Raw genomic sequence first — 24,697 nt, forward strand, 5'->3', positions numbered from 1 at the left:
TACCGCATGGAATAAGATACTTTACTATGTCTCTGAGTTTCAGGGTAAAGACGGCCGAAAACTCAAAATCGCAATTGCGCTACTGCTGGGCAGTTGCTTATCAGATTATATGAGGCTCCGTAATCGGATTCACAAAGGTCACATGAAAAGGACTCAGCGCGCTGAATAGTTACCAAGTGATAATTGAGTTTGCAGTGGCCGATTAAAGCCCTTGTCAGGAGAGGTAGGACATTTTTCGAAATCACACGACACGGTTGTTCTAGAAACTGTGTTTGGCAAGAGGTTTGTAGATTTCTCCAATAATTGCGATGCTCGCACGAAGCCCAGGGCCCTATTTTCCTGTTGTCCAACTTTTCGAAATTACCAGGGCGGGTTCAGGACCAACAAAGTCAACCGCTGTTCTTGCCCTGGCCGATTCGTCATCCAATTCATTACCAGTAATACCGACACGTGCGGGCATCTGGACAAGTTAAAGAGTGCTGGTAATGGTTAGTTCTTCTGTTTGGGTTCGGCGTGAGATCACTAGCTTGGATCGTGATTTGTCCGAGCTAAGGACCTTGATTGCAGCCTGACAATCGAAGCAGAAATTTATAACTTTGCCGGACAAGCTTTGTTAAAGGGCCGATCGTACCCCACATATAATTGCGAAGATTTCTGCTTGAAATATAATACAGTATCTACCTAGCGAGTGTGATTGTTCCAATCTCATTTCATGACAGTAGATACCAGCAAACCAGTTCAGTTTGGAATACAATATAACTCCAATGTGCTTGATTTGACAGGCACACTGTTGCTCAGAATCAAAGAACTACAAGGGACGAACCCCGCTTTTTCGTGAAAGGGATTATTGATGTTTTGTTTGGATTAACTGATAATTAAACTTGTCTAACTCCTAATGCGTGTTGCAATAAGTCAAAGATTGTTCCGATGCAAAGTCCAGTTATTAGTATTTGGTAATCATAAGCAAACCCGTAGGTTAGAAATGTATGCTCATTGAGATTCTTCTAAACGCTCGTAAAAAGTAACTCAAAAATGAGTTTAATCCCACCCATTTCCAGAGAAAGTGGAACAACCCTTAAATTGAGTAATTCCGGAGTTACTCAAATTTGAGTTAGCCTGCCTGAACCAAAAACTGAGTAATTATTACTCGGTTTTTGAGTATAATATTATCCACACTAAACCTAAAAGTGCGTCACTATTACTCAGATTTTGAACATTACTCAAATTTTGAGTTCAGTACAACTTTAACAAAACCAAAAATTGAGTGATTATTACTCACACTTTGAGTTGAACATTACTCAAAGTTTGGATTGAAAAGAACTTTAACAAAACCAAAAATTGAGCGATTATTACTCATATTATGAACAGAAGCTTACCCAATTTTTGAGTAGACAACAAAGCCAAAAATTGAGTTGTAATTTCTCAGATTTTGGGTAGAATATTACTCAATTTATGAGTGCAATATTTCATTAAAACCCAGTAAAGTTCAGCTGGAAATGAGCCGGAATTCCAGCTGGTTCCAGTTAGTATTCCGGCTCCAGTGACACAACCGATTCTAGTTACAATAGGTTGTATCATTGGCAGGGGTAGGCTGTGGTTGTCAAATCACATATATTTTGCGCATACCCAACATCTCGCCTCGGTTTAGCACTTTGGACCCCGTTTTTTGGTTACTTCACCCCAAAAAGAGAATATAGAGTAAGCGGTTTCGCATGTCTCGTGTACTAGTCGTTGACATATTTGTAAAAGGTACTATTTAGTGCTGTTTAGCTGTGATAAACAGGTCCGGTCCAGCTGATGTTGGGTATGAAATAATTGCTAGACAGCGTCCCCCTGGTCACTGGAGCCAGAATACTACCTAGAGCCAACCGGAATCCGGCTCATTTCCGGCCGAACTTTACTAGGAAACATCCGGATGATGACTTGGATTTCTTAACGGTTTCTGTCAGGAGTTCAACTGAAATGCAACAACCTATTCCTACTCCTAGTTCACGATCGATTGTTGCATCTGAACTGGAACTAAACTGGTTTTCATCCAGTGAAGAAATTGACCGTCAAAATTTTGTTTTGGATACAACACATCCAGACTTTCTTTTCTCATGGAATATCTTTACAATAATAATTAAGGAAACTTCAGTTTATTAAATTTTATATTTTAAAACGTGAATATTACCTCGTAACTTCATTGCCGTTTCAGCATCCACCTATTCTGAAATGTACTGCATGCTGGTTGCTCAAATCCACTCTTTAAATTTAAATGTATTTTACCACAAACACTACAACTCTAGTTCAAACTATTATAAATATTTGAACAAATTTTTATTTTTGAAAAGCTGATGAGCGATAACTAAATGATGATGCTTGGAATTTTTAACATAGCGAAAAACGGCTTTTCCGTTTGGTAACTCCGAAACAGTTTCTTGTGTAATACCGAAAAAGAGAGTCAGAATTACTCAGAGTTATTATACCTGACAACTCAATTTTTGACGTTTACGAACATCATTGAAAACTGAGTTAAAAGCTACTCAGAGTCTGAGTAACTTTTTACGAGCGTGTAGAAGCCGCCGGCAATCAGATTACATAGTAACCTAGCTAGTGACGAACAAAGAGTGTGGTTACTAAGCATTGCGTTTATCCAACCCGAAATACATGCAGATACTCCATGACCACGCGTCGCTTTCAGAATAGACTGGAAGAACAAAAGCACCTTTAATATCTAGGAATACATTCAAGCTAGATTGCTTGAGCTAGAAGCGAGCGATCGATTTTGAGAAAATTTTATTCAACCTGCTGGCCTCATCTAGACTAGAGACATCAGTTCACAGGTTTTGCCCGCAAGCCTGCTCTGCAAATCAAATACATTTCTTGTATGCACTACGAGCTGATCTGAAAGCCCAAGAGTCGTCACGCTTACGCCGGTGCCAAGCTCTTCTCATATCCTTCTTCATTCTTTCAAGCTCAGAACTCCACTAAGGGGTTTCCATAGTCGATTTAACGGTACAATGTGGATAAGCTTCTTCGTTGGATGCTACTATGAATGAATTTGTCGTATCGACGACCTCATTCAAGTCGTCCAGACGGCGCCGGTGGTTAAGGGGTAAGCGTGACCGCCACTCATTCCAGTTGGCCTGGGTTCAATTCCAGCCGAGGTCGTTGAGATTTTTGTGAGGTGAAAAAATCCCCTTCCCCTTCCCCTTCGGAAGGGAAGTAAAGCCGTTGGTCCCCGGTCCATGAAATTGGTGGATCGATATCTAGTCCAGGTAATGGAATCACCTCTCTGACGTCGGTAAAGAAAAAATATATCCAACTTCAATACTCTTACTAACAAATATAGCCTCCTCCAGTGATACTTGTGGAGTGCGCAGTAGTATACACGGCCTCTAGCAAAAGCAAGTATCGGACTAACCATTCCTTCCCTTTCCTTCCGCGATCTACGTTCGGGCCTGGCCGGCGTCGGTATTGATCAAAAACACTAGGATTACCAGGAGTTGCACATTGAAAGACGTTTCGCTACTCCCAACATAATTATCTACTGATTCCCTGTTCAACTTCAGCTAGTCCCGATCGATAACGGAGTAGCAGCCAGGGGTGGTCGCACAAGCTCAAGCTCAAGCTCGACGACCTCATTCAAGTCGTCTAGTTGACTAACTGTTGGAAAATATCTTCGTAATTTAATCACCAAGATAGGTTCCAGTTTGTAGATTTAGTAATTAGGGTGACACGGTTCAGTTTCATTCGGAACCTGTCAATTTCCCAGTTCACGCGAAACTCTTCCAGAGCAAATCGTTATGTCTAAAGTCTCCTATCTTCCAGACCTCGCAAAAGTTGGTCTGTGTCCTACATTCAGAATATGTAGATTTACACCACTTTTATACCACATCAGTTCAAAGCCTCTCAGATTGATATTTGAGCTCCCCTAAATCATATGATCGTTGTGTTTTTGCTGCAGCTCTTTCTTTTGCTCACGAGTTATACACAGCTTTCTCCTAGCCTCACTTGATCCACGAAATAGCTCGACTTTTGGGCCTTTTAAGACTCTTGCCTTTCGTGTCCATCTATTACGTCGCCTTTTAGCGCTCGTCTCAGTAAGCCTTCTGTTTCCGTGACTCATTCCGCTCCTATCTTTATCCCAATCTACTCGGATAGTTCCCGGCGGTGAAGTCACCCTACTCCGACAGTAAGATCCCTGGCGGCGGGAGCTCTTTCGGGGTCTGTTCTGTGAGGCAATTAGATCCCATTTTTGAGTCACGAAATAGCCGGAGAGTCCTTAGGGGTGAGTCTACCCTACTGTGAATTCCCTAGAAAACGATAAGCCCATAATATCTCCAGGTCCATGGTCCAGATTCAACTCCTCTATATGGTATTTTGATAGTGCGTGTAATGCGATCGACCCATGAAAACACTATCTCCATGGTCAGGGGTAGATCCCATGCAAGAACAATATTTTGGTGTACGTATGGGTTATTGAGATCATTTTGTAGTGTTTTGATGGTTCTAAAATTTATAACGGACTATATTTATGGTTTTTTTAAGGGATTGTATGGTGTTTGAGACCATGAGAATTAGTTCGGGTTTCTCGGCGGTACATTGCTCCCTACACCGATATTCGTTTCCGTTCCTGCTTCATCCCGATCTACTCGCTCTAGTCCCCGGCAGTGGATCTAGGCTACTCTCGAGCAGCCCGATAGAGTGTCGAGATAGGTCCGGTAATTCTGGTAGAGTCTGACGTCCGTCGCTGGCGCCCCGACAACCCGAGCCCGGTGCCACGTCGCATACTACTCAACTGGTCCTCGGCGGTGTTCCCCGGCATCGGAATTACTCCCGAGACCCGTTTTGTGATTTCAAAGCGGCTTTCTAGCCGGTGGCACCACTTTATTGGTCTCTTCACCACTACAGCTCGGAGAATATACTCGTAACTACTGTGTTGACAGCATCCCAGATATGCTCGTCGTGACACATCTCTTCGACGATATTGTCAACTATCACTCCAGGCATACCCCTTCGAACTTCTTTGAACCTAGGGCATTCGAAAACAACGTGTTCCGGCGTCTCTTGCACGTTCACACACTCCGGGCAAAGGAGTGACGAAGCATGTCCAAACCGATGCAGGTACTTCCGGAAGCATCCGTGCCCGGATAAAAACTGCATCAAATAGAAGTGCACCTCTCCATGCTTCCTATGCACCCAAGCAGACAGATTTGGGATGAGTCGGTGGGTCCATCTACCTTCTCCGCGTTGTCCCACTGTTGCTGCCACTTAGTCAACGAGTTCGATCTGATTTCTCTCCTTGCTTTTCGTGCAGCATTCCATGTCATCAGCCAGAGTGATGGAGATGGGAATCATCCCGGAAATTACGCATACCGCCTCCGACGATATCGTTCTGTGCGCACTCGCGACACGAATAGTCATTAGGCGAAACGTGCTTATCAATGTTGTCCGGCTCCGCTTTGAGTTCAGCACAGCAGCCCAGACCGGTATGCCATACCTCAGTATTGAGAATGACACACCTGCCAGGACCCATTTCTTGCTGCATCTTGCTCCTCCAATGATCGGCATGATCCTTGTCATTGCGTTGGTTGTACTCGCTGCCTTCTCATATAAATAGTCGGCATGGTTGTAATTCAACCGATCATCGACCATCTCACCCGAGTGCTTCAGCACACGCATCGATGGAATTGAGTGTCCTCAGGCGCTGATCACATTGCGCTAGATTTATTTTTACTATTGCTGACCAGCACTACCTCCGTCCTGTGGTGAGCCAACTACAACTTGACATCAGCTTCCTTCAGGGTCTCACCGGTTATCGTCAGGGCGTCATCTGCAAAGCCAACGATTTCAACTCCCCTGAGCAGTTCCAATGTTAACACTCCGCTGTACATTATATTGAAAAGTTTTGGGGCAGATTATAGAAACCTGAGTTACCCCCCCTGACCCTAATCCACATCTGCCCCATGTTCGTCTCGCAGACTAGTACTCGGTTCTGAAAGTAATTTTTCAGAACCTTACACAAATAGTCCGGGACCTACATTCTGAGCAGCGCTATGGCGATAGTGACCCAGCTGGCGCTGTTGAACACGTTTTTCACGTCGATCGTAACTACGGTGAAGTAACAATTACCCCTTCTCCTTTGCATCAATGCTATATATGTGCCTATACTATGCTGGATCTCCTGGTTGCTCGCTGGTTTTGGTAGTAACACCAGCTTCTGGATCTTCCATCTATCCGGGCAGGTCCGGGCTTCGTCCAGGTATTTCTGTGAAACAATCATGAACATGTCCGAAAACGCCAGGATCACGATCTTCTGGGCCACTTTGAGGATACCATCCGGACCGGGAACTTCCTTCACTTTCAGTCCTTTCGCAACTATAAGGATCCCATCGTTTGAGACTCGACTGTTACCAGCATTTCCACCGTCTGCGTCGACACACAGTGGCACCTCTTCATACAAAGTTGTGACAAAATTATAAAAATTGGTCTATGTTTTATCTAATTTTGGGTCGCTGAATCCATTTTTATTATCAGTTTTGATATTCCATATTTCATTTTTTTTTGACTACTTTCATATAAACCTGAATGCGTTGGTCGTTAAAGGGTTAATATAAACATTAATCATAGTAGCCAATCTCATCGGATAGCAGAAATGGTTGACAAAACTAGTACAAATCACTAATTTTTCAGTAATATGATGTTGTGTAGGCAATTAATTTGTAAGGAGATTTATGAGCTACAGGGCGTCTCCATATGGGTATTTTCAAAAACATAGATATACCAACTTCGGCGCAAAAATGCGCAAGATGAGCTCTATCTATCTTGAAATCTGACTCAAAATTTAGTGTAGTTTCAAGATATATAGGTGAATGTTTAACGACTGTGGGTATATACTTATTATGCGAGTTTCGGTAAAGCAGTCAATAAAACAGCAAAAACGATTTGTTGTTTCAATGTTTGACAGTTTCGGTGACATTCATTCCGAAACTGTCGGACATTGAAACAACAAATCGTTTTTGCTGTTTTATTGACTGCTTTGCCGAAACTCGCATAATAAGTATATACCCACAGTCGTTAAACATTCACCTATATATCTTGAAACTACACTAAATTTTGAGTCAGATTCATGATAAGTGACCCATGGGAGACCATCTAAAAATTGGAAGACGTATAAAGATAAATTACTGATGCGATATGAAACTTTTTAATTGGATTTTTTGATGCATAACAAACGTAAATCAGTTTTGCACAAAATCTCTTATCTATAGTTTAGCATATTCATTCTTCTTTTCAATGAACTTAAAATTGCTCCAATCGGCTGTGTAGTTCTTGAGATATCGCCATTTGAAACTCTAAGGTACTAAAAATTCTAATGAATTGAATTGAACAGAAACATCACTTGCTTCAACGATATGTTAAAAATTTATCTTCAATCCGATCATAGTAAAATTTTGAGATACCTTTATTCAAACTGAGAGAAACATAAAATAAATATTTACAAAAGAATTACAAGACATTGATTTTTGGGGTTTTGTCACTCGTCGTGCCACTGTGCGACGTACGGTGTTGATGATCATGCGGTTGGGTCATGCTTCGGGAAAATTCATTCGAATTCAACGACGACCCTGATACCGATTCACCTCTAATCATGCAAACATATGGAAATGCGCGTCTTGTTTTATCAGGTAACATAGTAGAACGTATATGTTCCATCGAAGCTAGGCAAGATATTGCATCCGTTGACAACCTATCCTTGCAGTCCAATGACGTCTTTGGATCAGGAACACCCAGCAACACCCAGCTACCAGTACTTCAACAGCGGAATTAGTTAGGAATCTACTACCAGAACGTGCGAGGTCTGCGTACCAAAATTGACGAACTTTTTGTTGCGATCTACGACGAATGTTATGACGTTATCGTTTTGACCGAGACATGGCTGAACGATGAAATAAATTCTCTGCAATTATTTGGCCCGAACTACACCGTTTACCGCAACGAGAGAGATTCAGCTAAAACAGGTAAAAGGCGAGGTGGTGGTGTCCTTATCGCTGTGACATGGCTGTGGATGGCAATGATAGTTATCTTGAACAACTGTTGGTTACCGTTATCAGTGAAAACCGCATGATCTGTATAGGAGTTATCTACATCCCTCCCGAACTTGCTCATGATCTCAACGTTATTGAGCTACATATCGAGACAATGCTGACCACGTGTAGTAAGCTCAAATCGCATGACTTTTTCTTAATGTTCGGTGATTATAACCAACCTGGACTTGTCTGGAAGAAAGCTCCCGCGGGATACGTTTACCCTGATCCGGCTGACTCAACATTCTTAAGATCTTGCTCCACTCTTTTAGATGGGATGACGTTGCTGAATATGAGGCAGATGAGCACTGTAACCAACATGAGGAACCGAGCATTGGACCTACGGTTCGTGAATGAAGAGACATTACCTAACTGCTGTGTCTGCGAAGCTCATGAGCCCTTAGTTGAGATCGATTCACACCACCCCCCGCTGTTTGCAGTTGTAGATTGTCCGCAGCAGGTGCAATTTATCGAAGTACCTGACGATCGAGTATTCAACTTTTCCAAAGGTGATTTTAACGCACTTAGCAATTCTCTTCGAAACATTGATTGGTCGACGGCACTCAACGATGCAATCGACATTAACGCTGCAGTAGATACATTCACAAGAATCCTGAAGAATTTGTTCAGCCTACACATTCCTGCTTCACAACCACGCCCTAAGCCGCTGTGGTCCAATAGTCGTCTACGGGAACTGAAACGATTGAGAGCAGCGGCCGTAAGAATCAGGAATCAGGAATCAGTAGCGTCTGGCTCAAATGGCACGTTCCCCATGTTGATCGGAGATTTGTGCCTTGCCAAGAATCGTCTTTTCATCATTTTCCTGATGGGAAGGATTGGGGAAGTGGTAAGGTTAGGGGTAAGGAAAACAACTACACAGAACAATTAAAACAGAGCATTCTGCACCCCCGGAGTGATGCTGAACGATCTGCAGGTGCTACAACAGCAGGAATAAAACTTCCAACCCCCGGAGGGATTTAGAACCTCTACTCAAACAGTGAGCGGATATATCAACACCCCCGAGGGGATATTGAGATAACAGAACGACAACACCCCCGAAAAGATATTGTCATTCAAATACGGCTAAAAAACTATAGCTCTTTACCACACTGGGTTAGGAACAAAAGCATATCCTTAAATTTCAGCTCTCTGTACATAGGTTCTTCTATGTATGGAGAACCAAAAATCCGGATGCGCAATTGCATTAATACAGGGCAATTGCATATCAAATGATATGATGTTCCGTAATCGGATTCACAAAGATCACATGAATAATACTCAGCGCGCTGAATAGTAGCCATGTGATAATTGAGTTTGCAATGTCCAGTCAGTGCCCTGACCAGAATACTGCAGTTGTGCTTGGAAAAATGCAACAAATTTCTTGACATTTTCGGATTCACATCCGGCAGAAAAGCCTTTGTTTGAACGCAAGTTTGCAAGCTACGCCAATGGTTGGCATGTTCGAATGCAGCCCAAGAGCGAATCTTGTGCTTTATCCAACTTATTGACAGTGGTAGAACTGGTTCTGGACCAACGAAATCAGTCGCAGCGCCAGCTCTAGCCAATTCGTCCGCCCATTCATTTCCAGTAATACCGGAATGGCCGGGTACCCATAGAAGGTAGATAGCATTTGAAATGCTAAGTTCTTCGATTTGAGTTCGACATGCGATTACTTATTTCGATCCCAAATCTGCCGAACTAAGTGCTTTCAGGGCAGCCTGACTGTCAGAGCAAAAATAGATTCTTTTACCGCAAATTTCCCGTTGAAGTGCGGATTGTACGCCACACAGAATCGCAAAGATTTCTGCTTGGAATACGGTACAGTATCTACCAAGCGAATGAGATTGGTTTAATCTCATTTCATGACAATAGACACCAGCACCGGCTCGGCCCTCCAACAAAGAACCGTCTGTATAACAAACTACGTATACTCATCCCAAGTAACCATTTGGGGCCACAGTCTTGTGTGGCTAGTTACACGATCTATTGGGTTACTGTTCCAGAGCCCAGTAACCTTAAGACGGTATGAACAAGAAAGTGCTTCTTGTTTCAGAAACACATGTAGTGGTTTTATGTTCAAGAGTGCCTCGCGAGCAGCAGTAGGCGTTGTCGAGAACGCACCAGTCATCGCCATCAAGACCATCCTCTGAAGATGGTTTAACTTTGATTGGATTGTCATGACTTCTCCCTTCTGCCACCAAACAAGGCACCCGTATGCCAGTATTGGTCTAACAATTGTTGTGTAGATCCACTGAATGTACTTGGGTTTGAGTCCCCAAGATTTGCCGAAAGTTCGTCTACATTGGCCAAAGGCCATGCAAGCTTTCTTGATCCTGAAATCGATGTGAGCTGTCCAATTAAGTTTTGAGTCGAGAATTACCCCAACGTACTTAACTTGATCTTCGACAATAATTTCAGAGTCAAAAAACTGCAATGGACGAGCTCCGGTTGTAATCCTTCGTTGCGTGAATAGCACCACTGAGGTTTTATTTGGATTAACTGATAGTCCAACATGAGACACCACCGCTCAACAACACATAAGGCTTGTTGCATCAAATCAAAAAGTGTGCTAATGCAAATACCGGTGATCATTATATGATAATCATCGGCGAAACCATACGTCGGAAACCCAAACTCATTTAGTTTTCTCAACAAGCTATCGGCGACAAGGTTCCATAGAAGTGGTGACAGCACACCACCTTGAGGACATCCGCAGACACTCAGTTTCCTCATCTCTACTTGTCTTAACGATGAGCACAGATGTCGGTTACTAAGCATTGCGTGTATCCAGTTCGTGATATATGAAGGTACTCCATGATCTCGTGCTGCTTCCAAAATGGATTCGAAAGACACGTTGTCAAAAGCGCCTTCAATATCGAGAAAAACTCCTAAACTTGATTGCTTTTGTGAAAAAGCTTTTTCAATGTTGTAGACAACATTGTGTAACAGGGTGGTAGTAGACTTCCCCCGCTGATATGCATGTTGCATTGCATGCAGCGGGTGCTCGCCCAAGCTACCATCCCGAATGTAGTGGCCAATTAAACGTTCCACTGATTTGAGAAGGAAGGAGGTCAGACTGATCGGTCTAAAGCTCTTTGCCTCCTCATAAGTGACGCGGCCACCTTTGGGAATGAATTTGACAGTTATTTCCCGCCACGCTAATGGAATGTATCCTGTTGCAAGACTGCAAGTAAGAACCTTTTTCAAAATATGCTTAAAGTGTTCATATCCTTTTTGTAGTAGAACTGGAATAATTCCGTCCTTTCCCGCAGACTTATACGGAGCAAAACTTTCAATCGCCCATTTGATCGATTCGGTTGTCACAATTCTACGAGCAAATGCCCAAGAATCAGAACTGCCTGAAAAGAACTCAGGGGCAGTCGTCAGTGATGGCTCCGTACAACCTGGAAAGTATGTGTCAAAAAGACAGTTGAGTACTACATCTTCGTCAGATGAGTATTCACCATTAGCAGTTTTAATGGAACTGACATGAAAATCTTTCGATTTCGAAAGTAACTTATTTAATCTACTAGTCGCGTTGAGACTTGAGACATTTGTGCAGAGGCTTTTCCAACCACTTCGCTCAGAGGATCGAAGGGCATTTCTGTATGCTTTGCGAGCCAACTTAAATGCCTCCGACCCGTCCCTGCGTCTGTGATTCCAAGCTCTCCTACATAACTTTTTGAGTCGAACAAGTTCGGTATTCCACCAAGGTGTTCCTCTAGAAGCACGCATAACTCGAAGCGGACAAGCCTCTTGGTATGCTGCTACTATGAGTGAGCTTGTTTTATCCACGACCTCATCCAAATCACTTGGAGATTCAATCGTCGGAAGATACCCATGAAACCTAGTCGCCAAGCCCTCTTCGTAGAGGTCCCAGTTCGTAGATTTGGAATTACGATTGGTGACGATATCTAGCGAGACGTTTAAATGATCAAAGACGATGTACTTATGATCAGATAACGACGGTTCGAGTTCGTTTGGTACGAGCCAGTTTGTCAACTCATGCGTAATACTGTCAGAGCAGAGAGTTACATCTAACACCTCTTCTCTGCCAGCTCGTGCAAAAGTTGGGCGGTTTCCTGCATTAAGAATGTGCAGATTTGTACTACTTAAGTATTCCATCAATTCGGTGCCTCTCAAATTGATATCAGAGCTGCCCCAAATTATGTGGTGGGAATTTGCATCACTGCCGATTATGAGAGGAAACCCATTTCTGCCACAGTATGATACAACCCTTTTGAAATCATCAGAAGGTAATGGTTCATTATGCGGCAAATATGCCGAACTATAGACGTATTTCTTGTTTATGTTGTCAACAGCCATATTTACCATGATAGTACAAATATCACGAGTTGTGAGGTCCGATATAAGACAAGCGTCAATTGCACTATTCGCAAGTATACATGCACGAGGCATTTCACGTGGATTTGTCATGCCATTTTTGTTGAAAGCTACGAAGACGGGGTTAAGTAGCTTTCCAACATAGAAGTTTCCTTTATGGAAATACGGTTCTTGAACCAAAGCTATGGAAGCTTTCCCTTCCTGCACAAGGCGAGATAGATTCATAGTTGCTGTACGTTTATGCTGAAGATTAATTTGTGCTATTCTAACCATATTCGATTACAACACTACACATTTCATCATCAGCACTTGTTGTACAGCAACTAGAAGATACCAAACACGTTGGCTTATAATCGCATATAGCGAACCCCAAAATGGGTATTAGGGACATGAACATCATTTGAATCCCACGATTTGCGAAGAAACGAACGTCCACTGTGTCAGAGATTCGCATAACACAGCAAGGGTAAGACCCACGACACTCCGTGCGCGACTGGCATATTTTAGTTCTGCCAGCCATTCAGTCCTCGGCACGGAGTAACACCTTGACTTGAGGACTCCTGTTTTCAGTCGCCTCCTACGACATGGGAACACGAACCCAGTGGATCAATTCTTGGTTGACATACTTCAACCCGCCGGATGCCACACGGCCTCTAGGCTGGTTTTGTCCGGAGAAAGATAATAGAGTTATCAACCTCCTAGTGGACCACCACAGACATTAACGCTGCAGTAGATACATTCACAAGAATCCAGAAGAATTTGTTCAGCCTACACATTCCTGCTTCACGACCACGCCCTAAGCCGCTGTCGTCCAATAGTCGTCTACGGAAACTGAAACGATTGAGAGTAGCGGCCGTAAGAAACTTCAGTAACCATCGAAATCCTATCTCGAAGCGTCAGTTCTCGTATGCAAGCACTATGTACAAGAACTATAATCGCTTCCTATACTCCAAACATGTGATGCAAACCCAATTCGATCTCAAACAGAATCCTAAACGTTTTTGGTCGTTTGTGAACGGAAAACGTAAGGAAAACGGGCTGCCATCCAGTATGTTCCTGGCGGATGAAACATCTAGTTCACCGAATGGCATCTGCAACCTGTTTGACGACCACTTCTCTAGCGTGTTCCAGAAAGTTAATGTTACCTCAAAGCAAATGGAAAGCTCTCTCCAGAATGTTCCCAGGAATGTTATAGATTTTAGCACCGTTGATTTTTATAATAAAGACATCCTTGCTGCAATCAGAAAACTGAATTTATTTAATTCGGCATTCCATCCATAGCCTTGAAGCAGTGTGCTCATGCTCTATGTAGCCCACTAAGATTAATTTTCAACCAATCGCCTTCTCAGTCAGTGTTCCCCATCGGTTGGAAGAGATCGTGGATGTTCCCAGTTTTCAAAAAAGGAGACAAGCGAAACATCACAAACTACCGTGGAATCACGCCATTGTGTGCTGGTTCAAAACTGTTGGGAGATCCTAGTCGGCGATCGACTGTTGAATTCTGCTAAACAGTACATTTCAGTAGATCAGCAGGGTTTTTTTTCCAGGAAGATCAACACACAAACTTGGTGCAGTTTACTTCATTCTGCATAAGAAATATGGAGGAAGGCTCACAAATTGACACCATATAGGCAGACCTCAAAGCAGCTTTCGACTGCGTCGAATTATGTGGATTGGCTGAAGTCGTATCTCACATCCCGCTCCCTATCTGTGAAATCGGGAATCAATGAATCATACTGCTTCGTAAATACGTCCGGCGTACCACAAGGCAGCAACCTCGGCCCACTGCTTTTTTTTCCATATTTTTCAATGATGTCTGCTACGTGATTCCTCCAGGTTGCAGGTTAATTTACGCCGATGATCTCAATTTTTTTCTTATAGTCAGATCAGTTCAAGACTGTTTGGAGGTACAGAGATACATAGATCTTTTCGAAGCATGGTGTGCAAAAAATTTGTTGATACTCAGTGTGTCAAAATGTACCGTGATCACTTTCACTCGGAAGAAGAATCCAATTGTTTGGGACTACAACGTGTCCGGTGTAAAGCTGTGCAGAACGACAGTAGTGAAGGACCTGGGAATACTGTTGAATACAAAAATGACCTTCAGAGACCATTACTCCAGTATCGTGACAAAAGCTAACAAAAATCTCGGGTTCATTTTTATTTTTTTATTTTTTTTTTTTTTCATTTTGCCAACGAATTTCGTGATCCGTATTGCTTGAGAGCACTTTATTTTTCGCTCGAACGGTCTATTCTTGAAGCAACGGCTGTAGTTTGGAGTCTGCAGCAGCAGAATAGAACCAGTACAAAGAAAATTTATACGGTACTCGCTTCGATTTCTACCGTGGCAGAATCCAACAGAATTACCGCCCTATGAAGATCGTTGTCGTTTGCTCAACATGGATACATTGGCCGAAAGAAGGAGCATTAGTCGAGCTATATTTATTGGAAAGGTTCTAACCGGTTCTATTGATTCAAGCTACATTCTGACGCATATCAACATCAACGTGCCTCCTAGAACGCTCAGATCGAGAGAGTTTCTGCGACTTGATTTGCAGCGTACTGAATACGGTCAAAACGAACCAATTAGGGTGATGTGTGATATTTTTAATAGTTCCTATGTCCATTTTTACTTTTCAGAAACAATTGATGTTTTTAAAAACCGACTGAAACGAAATATAAGTTGACCAAAGTTTATTTGTGATAGTGTATAGTCTTAAGTTCTTCATGTAGATGATGAATGATTTTCAGGGGTGTATCATAGAAAACTCCACAAATGTCTATTTAAACCAAAAGATAGATACACAGCCTCTTCAGCAAAAGTGTGTCTTATATTCCCTACAACTTTGCTTAATACAGTTTATTATTATTTTCATAAATGATCAAACAAAAATTTGCTTTTCAGCTTTAGGGGGATTAACCACTAAACTATTACTTTAATAAGATGGGGAATATTTTATAGACAATTTTTTCTGAAGACACTATAGCTCGGAAATCGTTTTTTCGTGGTCAAACCAATTTCGATCACGTTTTTGCCTATTTGGAAACACTGTGCGGTAACTACACCATTGATCTCAACTTTATGAGCGGGCATGTAAACGTGGTAGTCCTTCATAAAAGACAGAATATCACTATTTTGAGTTTAGCTGGGCAGAATATCTGTCACTGCTGAATATTTTTGCGTCAGTTCTAACGAAAGCTTTAGGATACTTAGCGGATTATCTTTGATCGGATATGATCCGACCCAGTACAATATGTATGACTTTAAACTGAAAGTTAGAGTTTTTCATGACGAATCTTGTTCGACATCCATTTTACCAAACCTTTATCAGCAATAGATCATAAAAGCAGCTTTATTATGCAAAAAGATGGGTGGATAATGTCTTGGACATAACCAAAATGCAGTAATGGAACTTGGACTGATGATTCGAATGTAATGATATGCACCGTAATCAATAATTCACAAAGCGCCTAAAAAGAGTCCCCTCAATATATTGATCTTAATATACAGATATATCACATCGAAAAAAGCCCCTAGAACCGGAAAAAATGTTTGATAATGTCATGAAATATCGAGATCTGGAGCAATCTCGAAAAAATGCCTTCCTGGGCATGGAATTTTTTAATTGAGATGCGACCTGAGCTTGTAAATGCTGCTTTTAATTTTTTGTATGTCTTAGATGTGCATGAAACGTCGAAATCTGTTGACAATTAGAAGAAGAAAATATTTTGATTTTTTTTTAAATTATAAAAGTTCCAGAGGAGAAGACATTTACAAAAATCAAGAGATGATACTACATCCGATGTTTCATACATTTCTACGATTTTTTGCATCAAAAAGAAATTTAGAACTGTCTTTCCAAATTCCAATATTTTCCAAGTCCCATAATGGCTAACCAAAAAAAATTCGAGGCGACACTGGATCTTGACGTTTCATGACCAGCTAAGCCACTAGCATTAAATTTTTGAATGTTCGAAGAGTTCTTGGTATTTTTGCACGGGTGACAATTTTCGCTCTGTGATCGCTAAGCTCGACCCCTTCATCATATCTGATTGAGCTGAAATTTTGCATAGACTTTTTTTAAACTTTTTTCCCATACGTACCATTGGTGTCGTTGGCTGCGCTTGCAGCGGTCCTTGACTTTCAGCTAGGGAGGTGAGCTTGGCTCCTTTGTTAGAACCTCCCTAGCGACGATGGCGAATTATCGCCGGATCTACTCGCTCCCCGCGAGAGATCCCAGAAGTCACCGCAGTGTACTTCCCAGGGAGCACCTTTGGCCACCCTGCTTCGCTCTCCTTGAAGCTTAGCTGTGAAGGAGAGCTAAGCTCGTTCGGCTGATCCTTCACAGCGAGAGCGGAAAGGCGTCTTCTGGGTCCTTTATACTTAGCCGGGGAAGCGAGTTGCTCCTTGGCGCTTAGCTTCCTTTCCCGGCGACCCGACACCAAAACACTTGAGTACCCGAACCACGGGTCGGCACTTTTCGAACGGGATTCTCACCGTCGCACACGCGCAGTTCACCGCACTGGTTATTGTGGCAGGAAACTGTCCCGGAAAAACAAAAAAACTCGGGGCGTCTGTTTGATGCCGTGGTCCGTCACTATCTAAAAACCTCGATGGCCGCCTTCTCCACGACACGAAAAAACAAACACCAACACCAAAAAACCGTACCGCCACATAGCTATGTGTAGCATATCCAGCACACTTATTGCAGCAAGAGGAGAGCGGTTGCCTATCCAAGCCCTATGTTTCTTGTACACAAACATAAAACAAAAATTAGTACACCTATCTGATTACACAAAACCGTTCGACGATTGTAAGGACGTGACCCCTATCGGCATACCCCTGAGTCGATTCCCAGTCCCACCAGGAGTACTTGCTCTAAATTTGAAGCAAATCGGACAAGTCTAGCTACCGGACCAACGTGCCTGAAGTTTGTATGGGATTTTTCGACAATTTATATGGAGAAAACCCACTAGCTCGCATTGTCACCGCTAGGTGGCACAGTATGCATCGAAATATCACTGTAAGTGAAAATAAGAAATATAATTTAATTGTGTACAACTTTGTCGAAGACTGCTAGTCAATTCGGCTTTGTTAAAAGAAGTTATTAAACTTTTAGCGAAGTGGTGTCTGAGTCAGTTTTGCATGGGGCCTAGCAGTGCATGGTAGTGTATCGGTACTAGGTTCTAACAAACTAAACATTTTTGTGGAATAATGGTTAGATTTAGCTGAATGTTCGGAAGAATTGCAATACATAATACGAGTTATGTCTTGGTTAGAAAATTTTAGTGCCACCTGTGACCGCATAGATGGCGCCAACACTAACTTTTCAACGGAGAGATAGAAATTAGGTGTCTTCTACAAATACCACCGGTTCCATTTACTATAGAATCCATTCGAAAAATGGTTTTTGAAGAAAATTGCTCAAGGAGTTTAACTTTTCGCGGCAGTGATGCCAACTATGCGATTTTTTTCAGTTAAATATTAAAAGTTATTTTTTTCTTATCACAAATATTTTAATTTTGAAGATTCTAATGCCATCGTGTTCTGTAGATATTTTTACATAAAAACACTTATAATCTCAATATAATTCGAGCGCATCCTGAGATGCACTGTTTTGAATGGAAGAACTCGAATTTTCTCATTTTTATTGGCCAAAATTGAGAAAATCTTCTTCTTTTCTAAACTCCTTGAGCAATTTTCTTCAAAACCCCTCTTACGGTTTGGATCTAGAGTAAATAGAACCGGAAATATGTTCAAAAGGAAATCAAGGGTTTTGACAATTTGCCAAAACGTGGGGGGTGCTCCCAATGCCCGAGGGGTGATTGAATAGACACAAAAATTTGGGTTTTTATATATTGGCCCTAGATGAACAATTTCTCCAAATTTGATTCAAATCCGTGAAGGTCGATTACACGTGCCTTGATCACTGCGCGTGGAATGACCCTTACATAGAATACATGGGAATTGAGAGGGACCATCAAGCCATCTGATTGAAACGATTTGGACAGGAAGAGTGGAGTAGCCAGATTCTTGTTGCTAACATTTCGTGAACATTTCGCAGGATTTTCTCCCCACCTATTGAGGCTACTTTTTATAACAATGGCTTGCATTGTAATTGGCTTATATGGTCTTGTTATTGGAAGCAAAAGCTTCCGTAGTACATGTAAGCGAAGTCACTTTCCGACCACGCAATTCCTTTTTGGCCCTTCGTACAGTAGCATGCTGAGTATGGTCAGAGAGTAATGCTTGAACACGTCATGCTTGTCGTGTAAAGATTGCTCAGTGCTATGGAGAGTGTTCCTGTTACAAAGGTGGTAGTACCACCGCCACCACTACATCTACTGACCACCCCTTTCAAATGACACCCATACTTATGGTTTTCACTGTTGTTTGTAGTAACCGGAAGCCACCATATTGGTTTTCGAAAATGGCGTCAAAAATCACTTTATGACTACCCCTTTCTGATACCTATACTGATGATAGTTTTCGCTGTTTTGCAGTAACAGGAAACCGCAAACTTGGTTTTCAAAACTGCATAAATAATCAATTTCGTACTTCTTCTCACCAATCCCTTTCAAATGACACCTATATTGATGGTAGTTTTCACTGTTTTTTGGAAACCGGCAGCCGCCATCTTGGTTTTCAAAATGGCGTCAATCATCAATTTCCGTCTCCTGCTGACACACCCCTTTCAAATGACACCCATATTGATGACGGTTTTCACTGTTTCTTTGGAACATGAGCCCGCCATTTTGGTTTTCGAATTGGTGTCAAAAACCAATTTCCGGCTTTTGCTGATCGCTAGCGCTTTACAATGACGCCATTATTGGTGGTGGTTTGCACTGCACTGTGATAACCGGAAACCGCCATCTTGGTTTTGAAAATGGCGTCAAAAATCAATTTCTGTCTTCTATTGACCACTCCCTTTCGAATGACACCCATATTGATGATGCTTTTCACTGTTTTGTGGTAACCGGAAATCGCCATTTTGCTTTTCAAAATGGCGTCAATTCTCGAGTACTTTTTCAAATGGACGTAAGTAACTCTTCTGTTCATTACTCGGCCATTTCAACATTTACTACTCTACTCTTTGCATAATATTGTAGTAAAAACCGTCGGCTTTCGATATGTACTGGAAAATTAGTACAAAGTGTTGTAATGACGTCATAATAAACGAAAGAGAAAGTAAACAAAAAGAGGCTCTCAATGTTACTTACGTCCATTTGAAAAAGTACTCGAGAATTATCAATTTCCGGCTTTTGCTGACCGTTCTCTTTCAAATAACACCCATATTGATGGTGGTTTTCACTGTTTTGTGGTAACCGGAAGCCGCCATCTTGGTTTTCAAAATGGCGTCAAATGTCCATCTGTACGGAACCGGTGCCGGAATGGCCTTGAGGGAGCTGTAGAACCGTATGATTGGAAGAACTTCGCATTTCGTATAAAGCTATGAACCCAAATCGCTGGAATGATAGAAAAATATATACATTTTCTTAGGTTCTCCCGGAACAGTTCTCCGGTGGCCAAGATTGGTCCAATTCATGTCTATTGTGAAGGGTCAATGGGAAATAGTCATATGTAGCACATTTCAAAATACAATTACTTAAATTTATGGGATGTTTCTTCAAAACTCGTCCGTCACCCCACTGGGATGCCGGATATACCCCAAGGGAATTCGGATTAATTCCGGAACCGGTCCACGGATTTGAACACTACTCGGTATATAGAAACTGGACTAAATTTCAGATCTTTTAAAGCCGGTTCCATCCAATTCGGTCAAAAATTGACGAAATGAGAGCAAAATTTAAACAAAATTTTCAGAAAAATTTTAGCTTGGTACTGTAAAGGTTAATCCTGTTAGAATCCTTTTTATGTACGTTCACATGAAATATTCGTATATCATTTACTTCTCGTTAAACATTATCTAATAATTTCAGCAACTACGTCGATGAAAACAACGGCAACGTGAGCATCGGCAATGGAGTCTTCGCCCAGCAGGGGCAAAACTTCGACGAAAAGTATGAACTTCTGGCTAAACAGTTGTACCAGAGCGCAATGAAGTTCCTCGACTTTGCCAACAATCCCCAGAAGGCGGTCGCGTTTATAAACGATTGGGTGCGAGTACAAACTCGGGGCAAAATCCCGGAAATTGTCTCCCATTTGGATGGGGACACGCTATTAGTTATTGCCAATACCCTGTACTTCAAGGGAGAATGGGAAGAGCCATTCCTAAAGGACGGTACAAAACTGAGAAAGTTTTTCCCCAATGGTCCCAAAAAGGCCAGTAGTGACGTGATGATGATGGTGCATGGTGGCTGCTTTCCGTACTATTACTGGAAGGAAGCGGACGTCAGGGTGCTAGGAATTCCGTACAAGAAAAACTACACGATGTACATACTAATGCCAACCGATTCGGACAGAAGCAAACTGGTGGCGCTACACGACAAAATCAACGCATCGATCATCAACGAAATTATCGGCAAGATGGAAGTGAAAACGGTTTCTATTCAGCTGCCCAAAATGCATATGCTTAACTCTTTCAGCTTAAAGCAAGTGCTGGAACAGCTGGGAGCATCCAGCATCTTCGATAGGCATAGTAGCGATTTGACCCGAATCCTTGCGGGATCAGGCTCTTTATCTCGTGTCGATACAACCAATGTGGAGGACATACTGGATTGGTTGGGCGATACAAAAGAAAATGCCGAGAATAAGCTGCGGGAAGAATTTTCGAATTGTGTTATTACGGAGAAAGATGTCGATACCAAGGAAACGTGTGAGAAAGACCCAAGATGTCGTTTTGGAGGAGATACTTGTGTGTGCTGCTCGAAATTTGGCTTCCGAAGACGTCGTGAAGCAGGATACCAGCGTCTGTTTGTAAACGAAGTGATCCACAAAGTTGATGTCGTGATCAACGAAAAGGGTACCGAAGGAGGTGCAGTAACGGCTACCCTGCTCGACAGAATAACCCCTCAGGTGAACTTCCGTGCCAATGGACCATTCCTGTTATTGATTCGTGATGAAGCGACTAAACTTCCTTTGTTCTACGGAAGCGTGTATGATCCATCTAACTAGATTTCGGGAAACCCAGGATTGTCGAGAGCTTCTTTCAATCGAGGCTTTCCACGTGTTAAACGCTATAATGAAGTAAACAGAAATTATTACAATAAAAACCAATAAAAATACCTTTATTTCATTTTATTTGATCACTCTGCTCCAATAATCTAATAAATTCCTCCAATCTTTCTCGATTCATTTCGAAGCGAACCGTCTTCAGTTTCAGATCCTTCCCTCGACAATTTATGGCGACCGTCACAATCTGTTGCCGTATCGAGGCCAGGCTACTATTGCCCATGATCCACTTGACGTCCCAATCGAACGATTCCATCAGCACGTTGTCTTTTGCATTGATTTCGTTGATTAGGAATTGAGCAATCTCCGGTTTGCGTTGCTCGATCACGTCCACCAGGGTGCGTTGTGTTGCCGGGCTGAGCTGGGTGAAGTGGGACTTCAACTCGGTCTCGTTGATTTCGTTCAGGCAGTACTGGCGCAGTAGGGTGTCCACCTGTTTGAGGGTGAAGGTAAGTTCATCGCCGACGCTGGAAATGTTTAGTAGCGCTGAAAGTTTTTGTTTAGTTGAATCGTTTTCCGGCGCTTCAAGCAGGTGATCGATGAAGAGGTGCAATATCTGTAAAAAAAAACAGTACATTAAATAAACTCTGTAATTTTCTCTGTCGCATATATTTATCGTGATAATATGATTAATTCAGACACTCTTTAGGCTGTTAATGTACACGCTAAGCAACAATGCACTAAGGCACGATTCCTAAGGAGAGGCTTCTGAGGACACTACATTTCCGTGTCTCACCACTTGGATCCGGTTACCCAAAAAGGATTCGATCAACTAAACGACGGTGTCGTCGAAACAGAAAGAAACCGGTAATTTGGCCAAGCAGATCTTCGAAATTGCGGGAAGCACGCTTATAGGCCTGAAGTCCTTTGGCTCAATCGCGCCGGTGATCTTGGGCAGCAGTGTGACGTAAGCCTTTTTCCAGACAACGGAAAATGCTCCGGCATCGATTATTGCGTAAAACAAGTCAACTAAGAGTGGCAGGATGAGCATAGAAAGTACCTAACAAATGCACCGGGTGTGTACTGATATCGGAGATTTTTATTACAACATCCGCTGCATATGTGCATCCAAATCTAAAAAGTACGACAACTGTGCAGGTGTTCACTTTTATTGCGCTCCACGGATACGGATGGCCCAGCCATTAGCTAAACATGTCCCTCAGCAAAAAAAAAACTAATTCAGTTGTTGTGGATTCCTTCCCCTTTAAGATTATTCCATAACCTCTCGGCAGGCAATTCTGAAGCGAAATTCACGTCTGCATAAAGTTTCTTCGCCACAGCAAACAGAGTGCTCGTTCGGTTACATTTTACGCAGTAATCCTACCAGTTACAATCCCCCTTAATCCTGTTCGGGTGCCACAAGTAGCGCTTGAACTCAAGATCTTTGAGTACTACCGCCTATACGATTAGGTTATCCACGGCGTACGCTTGTCGCGGACAAATTTTGCAAATATTGCCGTTTCAGAATCTGCATCTCAGTCGTCACTAGTTCAGCTTTCATGTTGACATCCACGAAATCGAAACTTGCTGAATGGTTTTCGGACTGAAAGTCCGCTTGCAGGTGAACTTAGTTTATTCTTAAAAGATTACAGAATACTACTCTCTGTGGGGTAGCTTTTCTTACGCGCATACTAGCAATAAGGTAGATGATCTCATGATCCGAGATGGAGCTACCCAGTGCCGTCGTAGACTTTATAATTGATTATGGAGAATCAGTCCCCAAAAGATCGATGGTAGTGGCGGTGGTATCCGTAATCCGAGCATGTTCAGAACAGCAAAGTTAATATCATGAAGCCTTCCAACAGCTGCAATGTTGTAGGACATCTGAGTGACGTTGATATTAAAATCACTAACGATATACGCCCTGTCGATGTTTAGTTCCAGCAAATCTAAAAAAAAATTTCGTAATTTTGGACCAATAGATGGTTGTTGCTCGATGGATTATAAAGCACCACTATACCTATGTCATAGTTGTTGATGCTTGACTTGACAATCAGATACTCCAAGCGTTATGCAATTGGGTCATTAAATGAAAAATACAATTTTCCTTTTTTTTCGTAAGCCGATAGAGCTGATCTTTCTAACCAACACCTTCGTTCCATGCCCTCTTGCACCCTGCAGCGAATGTCGTATGAAATTGTAACCGGGTATTTTAACAGAACTAGTTGGAGCAGTTTTAAGTTTTATTTTGCTGATCCCAAAAAGGTGTTAGTATTTTCTATGCAGCATGTGCTTTATCCCGTCGATGTGTCACTCGAGCTCTCGTACGTTCTAGTGCCCGATTCTGAGATTATTGCTGCTCGTTGTCATGGTTTGTCACTATTGTAGTGTAACCGCGGAAATGGCGTAGAAGAAAAGAGACGATTCGCTTTGCCAAATACTCACCGGACGTGCTGCTCGTCAAGTCGAGAAATTGTTTACTACTTGTAATAGAAGTGTATAGTTTTTCTTAGAATCGGTTATTCCAGTTCCAGTTCAATAACATAAGTAAACCTAAACAATAATCTACACGTACAATCCAAAATGTTGCTTCCTAGATCTGAGTCAAGGCGTATGCTGACAGATTGTCGCAGTTTTCAATAAACTAATACGAAAAACAAAGACAAATAGTTATGATAGTCCCTAGTTCAACGTGATGAACATGGTAACAGTACTATCAGCTAGAAAATTCACCGGAAGAAACATGTAACGTACCTGAACAAAATGTTGATCACCGCCAATATTTATTAGTAAATCATGCATTATGCTGCTTTTTAGGCTGCGATTCTGTATCACATTCTGTATTCCCAGAATAAAAACAGAATTTGCACTACATCCAAAACAAATAGACAGATGACAGCCAAACAAAATACACACTTCTTCAGTTATACCCAGATTTGAGTACAAGTTTAAGGCCAATTTACACAGGATGCTACATGTGAGTACGGTACATACCTGCATGATTCATAGAAACTGAGCGGAGCCAATTAAACATGTCAAATGCCGGAGCCAATCGAGCACGACGTCACATAACATGTTCTCTTTTGATGTATATGGAAAAGGTATTGTGATTATGGTGATAATTTATTTTACTTTTTCCAGCATAGAGAAACGAAAATAAAACAATATTTTTTCTGTAATACGGAGAGATATTGGCACAAGTATGAAA

At 42.1% G+C, this 24,697-nt stretch overlaps 2 protein-coding genes across 3 annotated transcripts in view; one reads left to right on the plus strand and one right to left on the minus strand.

Annotated features, from left to right (window-relative positions):
- The window catches only part of LOC131679176 (serine protease inhibitor 28Dc-like), an 86,843-nt gene extending 65,235 nt beyond the window's left edge, over window positions 1–21,608 (plus strand). The window contains exon 4 of the mRNA XM_058959825.1: window positions 20,358–21,608. Within this exon, the coding sequence (XP_058815808.1) occupies window positions 20,358–21,492 (1,135 nt within the window). The 3' untranslated portion in view covers window positions 21,493–21,608. The remainder of the gene's footprint in view (window positions 1–20,357) is intronic.
- Window positions 21,576–24,375, minus strand: LOC131679191 (uncharacterized). 2 transcript variants are annotated; one of them, XM_058959845.1, is made up of 3 exons: window positions 23,510–23,909; window positions 23,174–23,438; window positions 21,576–22,105 (listed from the first exon to the last, which is right to left on the minus strand). In XM_058959845.1, the coding sequence occupies exons 2-3, from the start codon at window positions 23,177–23,179 to the stop codon at window positions 21,611–21,613; spliced, it is 501 nt and encodes a 166-aa protein (XP_058815828.1). In that variant the 5' UTR covers window positions 23,180–23,438; window positions 23,510–23,909; the 3' UTR covers window positions 21,576–21,610. The 2 variants fall into 2 exon arrangements, with proteins under 2 accessions (XP_058815828.1, XP_058815827.1); XM_058959844.1 differs by lacking the exons at window positions 23,174–23,438; window positions 23,510–23,909 and adding an exon at window positions 24,244–24,375.
- Window positions 24,376–24,697: the final 322 nt, after the last annotated feature.

The sequence above is a fragment of the Topomyia yanbarensis genome, chromosome 2 (genome assembly GCF_030247195.1).
Source record: "Topomyia yanbarensis strain Yona2022 chromosome 2, ASM3024719v1, whole genome shotgun sequence".
NCBI classification, from domain to species: domain Eukaryota; kingdom Metazoa; phylum Arthropoda; class Insecta; order Diptera; family Culicidae; genus Topomyia; species Topomyia yanbarensis.

Coding starts and splice junctions, on each gene's coding strand:
- LOC131679191 (XM_058959844.1), bottom strand. CDS start 24,291: ATGCATGATTTACTAATAAATATTGGCGGTGATCAACATTTTGTTCAG. Junction 22,106..24,243: donor GTGATCAACATTTTGTTCAG/GTACGTTACATG, acceptor TTTTTTTTACAG/ATATTGCACCTCTTCATCGA.